Source organism: Borostomias antarcticus, assembly GCF_949987555.1.
Source record: "Borostomias antarcticus genome assembly, chromosome: 12".
Taxonomy (NCBI): Eukaryota; Metazoa; Chordata; class Actinopteri; order Stomiiformes; family Stomiidae; genus Borostomias; species Borostomias antarcticus.
The window spans coordinates 3,347,257-3,353,960 of record NC_140245.1 but is presented as its reverse complement, the minus strand read 5'-3'; the positions used below and the strand labels follow the sequence as shown (position 1 = coordinate 3,353,960).

The 6,704-nt window shown below is 49.0% G+C and overlaps 1 protein-coding gene across 1 annotated transcript in view; it reads right to left on the bottom strand.

The window, feature by feature from the left end:
• LOC311315970 (myosin IXb) overlaps positions 1-6,500 on the bottom strand; it is a 30,459-nt gene extending 23,959 nt beyond the window's left edge. Inside the window, exons 1-5 of the mRNA XM_084446701.1 lie at positions 6,361-6,500; positions 5,062-5,929; positions 1,104-1,198; positions 737-799; positions 222-321 (exon numbers count right to left, since the gene is read on the bottom strand). Of these exons, the coding sequence (XP_084302827.1) occupies positions 222-321; positions 737-799; positions 1,104-1,198; positions 5,062-5,868 (1,065 nt within the window). The 5' untranslated portion in view covers positions 5,869-5,929; positions 6,361-6,500. The remainder of the gene's footprint in view (positions 1-221; positions 322-736; positions 800-1,103; positions 1,199-5,061; positions 5,930-6,360) is intronic.
• Between the last annotated feature and the right edge of the window lie 204 nt (positions 6,501-6,704).

Below are 6,704 nucleotides of genomic sequence, written 5' to 3'. Positions count from 1 at the left end.
TTGAGGTAGAGGTAATGTTGTCACTTTATAAGCACCTGTTTGAGGTAGAGGTAATGTTGTGACTTTATAAGCACCTGTTTGAGGTAGAGGTAATGTGACTTTATAAGCACCTGTTTGAGGTAGAGGTAATGTGACTTTATAAGCACCTGTTTGAGGTAGAGGTAATGTGACTTTATAAGCCCCTGTTTGAGGTAGAGGTAATGTTGTCACTTTATAAGCACCTGTTTGAGGTAGAGGTAATCTTGTGACTGCAGCAGCCGGAACTCCTTCTGCTCCTCTCTGGAGGCGCCGGCCAGCAGGTAGTAGAACACGTGGTAGTTCCTACAAGGTCAGAGGTCAGACAGACATCCAGCCAATCAGAGCAGCTCCTCACCAGAGTCATTATATATGTGTTGTTGCGCCACTGCCGTGGGAATGGAACGGGTGTTCGCATGCTTTGACCTGCGTCTGATTTGGTTTCTTATCGAGTTCCACTGCATTGTGGCGAAACAACAATCAAATTGGGAATAAAGGCAGAACTGACACTAGGAACAAATGAGAAGCTACTGTATCTAGGCTACTAAGTGTTTAACTTTGTCTACGTACCTCCAGAAAAGAAATTGGGAAGTATAGCTGCTGACACATAAGGAACTGAATCCTTCCACAACAACTCCCCCTATCACAAGACTTGAGGACATGTAACTCGGGGGGGGGGGGGGGGGGTTCAAAGGTCACCAGTACTTCTGCACATTCATACCTCTCACTTTCATCTCTAAACACCAGACGACACTTCTCCAGGAGGTACTTCTCAACAACGGCCCTGAGAGAGAGACGAACACACCGTCACGGTCAAGAAATACAGGTTATTTGAATGTGTGGAAAACAAGTACAGTATGCAAGTATGCCTTCACCCTCACCGCACAAAAACCACACACATCAAATTAAACCAGCTTGTAAGTTTGGGGCTGGGCACACTTGTCCACACACCGGCTACCAGTTAATCAAACAAAAGAAATCCTTAAGACGCTACAGCTGTAGCCTGTCTTCGCCGTGTCGCTACTGTCGTCAAGAAAAAAAACAGCCGTCGCCAAAGACGGCCTGTGTGAACATAAACAAAGTCTCACCCCCGGACGACGCCACTCTCCAGATAGTTGACTTGGATGAATTTCCCAAAGCGACTGGAGTTGGTGTTCTGTGTCGTCTTGGCATTGCCAAAGGCCTGTTTTAAAAGACAGTGTTTACAGTTACAGTAGACAAACGGGTCAAACGCTGAACAGGACTTGAGTGACTGTACGACTGCTCCTGTTATGCTGTACAGTACTTTCCTTAAAGGTGGACACAAACGTTCAGGATATGTTTTATAGAAGAATAATACTTCAGAGAGTAGAGATTAGGGCTACTACAGTATGTAAATGCCACCATGACAGTCCAGACAATGTACTTTTCGTGTGGAGTTCTCTATGTATAGACATGATTGTGGTCACTAGTCATGAAAGCTGATGACACTATGACGTTCTAAGTCAGCGTACGACACACCGATACCTTGCTGAGGGCAGTGTATAAAAGGTAGAAAATGCTCTCAGTTACTGAAAAGGAAATTGAAACTTACTCTTACGGGCAGTCACACCCAACTTATCAGTGTATTTTTACACAGAGTAGATAATTTCACTACGGCGGTAGTAACGACAGGCTCTTTTCCTGCGGTTTGATTCGTTGTCAAGGTGGAAGGCGGGACATAGCAGGATTCCTAACAGAATGTGAGTTTCTTGTCTTGACAGGCCCAGACCCAGCCTACCAGGGCCTCTGAACACACCGACTAGATCCTATCTCTGGCCGGTATGCAGAACCACAGAGGAGAAGCAGCTGCTGGTGTACTGGAACGGTACTGCCTGTGGAATGTTTATGGGGGTGAAGCCGGCGAGCCGTCTGTCTCTTGTTTTTCCGTCTTTATCAAATATGTGCACAGGTTGTGCAGATCGATAGGAATGTTGAGGGAGGAGGGAGAGTGAAAGGGGACTGAAGGAGACACACAGGTGTAACACAGGCGTGGATCGTATAGTGTGACCTGGCCGTGCTTGTCCCGACACGTTCTGGCTTCTACGCGCCCTCCCTGGTGTTCCCTGAGAGCCAACGCCCAGTACATTCCCCCGCCGACCCCGCCTCCTCGCCGTCAATAACCAGCCAATCAGCCTCCTCGCTGCCAATAACCAGGCAATCAGCATCCACAGCTGCCAATAACCAGGCAATCAGCATCCACAACTGCCAATAAGCAGCCAATCAGCATCCACACCTGCCAGGGCAAGGTGCTTGTTCCTGGTTAAACAATTCACTCTACTGCTCATGTCGAAACTGAAGCATCTCAACATGCTATTTTCAGCTCAGCTCTGAGACTAACTGGGTGATGAAATATCAGGCAGATATCAGGAATGAACACTGGCATTTAGATTTTTTTTTTTCTTTCACAATGATGAAAAACACCAAATTGCTGAATGAGAACTGGATGAGGAACTGTTTTAGAAAATGGAGGCTGATCTGGGCTGAGTTTCCCAGAGGCATCGTAGCGCTATGATGAACGCCATAGCTTACGATGAACGTAGCGCTACGATGCCTCTGGGAAACTCAGCCCTGTTCTGTTTTGACACACACTGGGATTACAGTATGTAGGATAACAAATCCGTAAAACAGCTTTTACAGATGGAAAAAGGCTCAAGACAGGAATCTAGCCAACAGTTTTTAATCTTTAATTAAAATGATCTGTTTGAACATGACTCATCCCATTTATTTAGCATTAAAGCTTAATGGCTTGTTGGTTGAGCTGCTGCCAGAGGTGCCTGGGGCATACCTCTTAATTCTCACCAAAGCCATATCCTCGTTCCTTAATTGAAAAATCAATTTCACTAAACAGAAAACAACATTCCCTCGCCTCAAACTATGCTAATCTCAGGGGCGTATGACTCAGAGAGAGAGAAAGAGAGATGGGGGGGTGGCGGGGTGGGGGGGACAATAGCAGTTGGTTAAACTGAGAAAAACCTGTTGGGCCTGTTTGAGAGGCAGAAGAAAGAATAGCAGGTTACTCCGTCACACATCAGTACCTTTGGTGGTGGGACAGGACACCATGAGTCCTACCGGTATGACATTACTAATTACACTACCACGGGTGGAACTACAGATTATATCATTCATATACTACAGTCATCATTAACTAGGCTATGATATCATGTTTGTTAAAAATAAACAAAGGGACTTGATTCACCTGTTGAAAATAAACAACAGGCCAGACTAGAAATGTTGTATGAATAGTACAACAATGCTACAAAAATAAGTCTTGAGCTGTGTTCAGAATCGCTCCCTCGTTCCCTCACTCCCTATATAGGGTTCACCATGTAGTGAACTACCTAGGGAATGGAGAAAATGTAGGGTACATGCACTGTTCCCTGCAAATCAAATTGTGGGTAATAAATAGTGGACTATATATAGGGAACGAAAATTCCGTGGAGAATTCGGATACTACAAACAAAATGGCTGACGCCCTATATAGTGCACTATATAGTGAATAGGGAGCGATTCCAAACACAGCCTTGGTTTGTGTAACTCTTGCCTCTCATTGGCTTAGAGTGAGAAGGCTGATTCCGAGTCAAAACAAGGCCTTGACCAGGGCTGAGTGTTTTCAGAAATCACTGTCATTTTCTAAAAAGAGCAGAAGATTAGTATTTCCTATAAGCTCTTTAGAGCTATTCCAACAAAATGGTGTCTCTAAATACACAGCAGTGCGTTTCCTGTAAGACATAGCACTACCACAAAATGTGATAATCAAAGCGATATCAATACAGGAAGTTTCATATGCTGCTTGTGTTTTTGTGTGTTCAGGTGTGGATGCGGAATGTGCTTCTGTGTGCTCAGTATGTTTCTTTCATGCGTGTCTGCGTGGCGTCCTCCTAATGTGTTTATCTTCTCATAAAGAAAGACAAACATGGCGGCTGAGCTGGATGAGTCTGTTAGAGGTTGTTGTGATGTAGCTTGCGTCTGACAGATGTCTTCCAGCTCAGCCCCACCCAACCAATCTCTGAATATCAGCTCTTCATCATAAACCCCACCACAAAAGAACCTACGTACCTCCAGAAACGGATGTCTTATCGGGGACCTACGTACCTCCAGAACCAGACCTCTTATCAGGGACCTACATACTTCCATAACCGGACCTCTTAAGGGGGACCTACGCGCCTCCAGGACCAGACCTCTTATCGGGGACCTATGTACCTCCAGAACCAGACCTCTTATCAGGGACCTACGCGCCTCCGGAAACAGACCTCTTATCAGGGACCTACGTACCTCCAGAACTGGACCTCTTATCAGGGAGCTACGTACCTACAGAACTGGACCTCTTATCGGGGACCTACGTACCTCCAGAACTGGACCTCTTATCGGGGACCTACTACCTCCAGAACGGGGCCTCTTATCAGGGACCTACGTACCTCCAGAACTGGACCTCTTATCAGGGACCTACGCGCCTCCGGAAACAGACCTCTTATCAGGGACCTACGTACCTCCAGAACTGGACCTCTTATCAGGGACCTACGTACCTCCAGAACTGGACCCATTATCGGGGACCTACTACCTCCAGAACGGGGCCTCTTATCAGGGACCTACGTACCTCCAGAACGGGGCCTCTTATCAGGGACCTACGTACCTCCAGAACGGGGCCTCTTATCAGGGACCTACGTACCTCCAGACCTGGACCTCTTATCGGGGACCTACTACCTCCAGAACCAGACCTCTTATCAGGGACCTACGTACCTCCAGAACCGGACCTCTTATCAGGGACCTACGTACCTCCAGAACCGGACCTCTTAAGGGGGACCTACGTACCTCCAGAACGGGGCCTCTTATCAGGGACCTGCGTACCTCCAGAACCAGACCTCTTATCAGGGACCTACGTACCTCCAGAACGGGGCCTCTTATCAGGGACCTACGTACCTCCAGAACGGGGCCTCTTATCAGGGACTTACGTACCTCCAGAACGGGGCCTCTTATCAGGGACCTACGTACCTCCAGAACGGGGCCTCTTATTGGGGACCTACGTACCTCCAGAACGGGGCCGGCCCCCAGGATGGTCCTCTCCACGCCGCTGCCGTAGCCCTTCTGGCTGAGGGCGGTCAGGCAGTGGATGAGGAAGTTGGTGCTCTGGGTCTTCCCCGAGCCGCTCTCCCCCGAGATCACGATGCACTGGTCCGCCTGCTTCTTCAGCATGGTGTTGTAGGCGGCGTCGGCCACCGCGAAGATGTGAGGACTCAACGCGCCCAGGGGCTGGTTCTCATACATCTTCACGTACTTGGGGTTGTAGATGGGCAAGAACCTGTAGGGGTTGATGGCGACCAGGACGTCGCCGGCGTATGTGTAGATCTTCTGTTCGCTGAAGCGCCGGCGCAGGGCGTCCAGGATGCTGTCCTCGGTCAAGACGGAGAGGCCGCACAGGTCGTCCGTGTCCTCCACCTCTCCCGGCGATCGGTCAGCGGCTGGTTCCTGAGATCCGCCGTTCTGTTCCGCGTCGCCCTCCGTCTGTAGGATGAAGAAGTACCCCTGGCCTTGAGGGTGCTGCTCCTGGAACTCCGCCGGCCAGAGGAGGACCCTCTCCACCGGGAGGTCGCCCGGCTCCAGGGCCAGCTCCTCCCCCGCGTCCCCTCGGACCTCCAGCAGGGTGTGGGGCTGGCTCATGTCCAGGCCCAGGGTGGCGCCCGAGTTCTGGACGACGGTGGCGGCGGTGGCGCCGGCGGGGACCCACAGGGTGCAGCATGGCGCCGTGTTTTCCCGGCTCTGGGTCCTGGGGTAGATCTGGAGCAGGTAGGCCTGTCCGTCCTCGCGCGCGGCTCCCTCAGCGCTCGTGACGCTCATCCTGGCACGCGCTGTCACACTCCAGCATACCTCACTGCCCCGCCCACTCTACATGCATGTCCTGGTAGGGACGGGGAGGGAGGAGAGCAACGCTGAATGGTGTCAGAAAACAGCCGAGTGCAAACTGCATTTGGAATTCAGTAAACAGTAAACTTTCCCTATCAAGGAATATATCAAGGAATAAGTTAAGTGGGCCATAGTCAATCAATGGCAGTCCGGGAGTTTAAACTTTAGAGTGAGAAAGTCAGACATTTACAGTAAAAGAAGCTGTAAAAGGGGCTTTGAACATGAACAGAGCAGACTCCAAGTGGAGCATGTACATGCTTGTCCGGTTGGCACAACATGACCTAGGAACTAAGAAAAGGACAAAATGGTATTTTGGTAGTTTGATAGTTTAACCTATGGAAGGCTACTGTTCCATAATGATCTAATTAGATAGGCTAGTCGGTGTTTTTACAGCTGATAAAAACAATGCCAGAAGTCTGTCCATACCTTTTATTGTGGTGCACTCCTTTCAATCCAGTAGAGAAAAAAACATTGTTGAACATTGTTTGTTCAAATTGATAAGAGGACAAAAATCACCTGCGCTTCCTAAACGAAGTGCGATCCTTGGTCCCTAATTTAAATCAAAGCAAAAACTGCAACATTGCGATGGCTAAAAAGGTGTCATTCGGATCCATACGTAAATCAATAAGCTGTGAGAAAAAGACGGGACTGGGAAAGTTCTTTAGGCTACTTCCTAGATCTGAACTCACGCTGCTGTCGGAGCGTCGACGAGGCGGATACAGTCAGGTTGTCTCTTCACGCAATTGTAATTGTAATTTAAAGATAGCCTA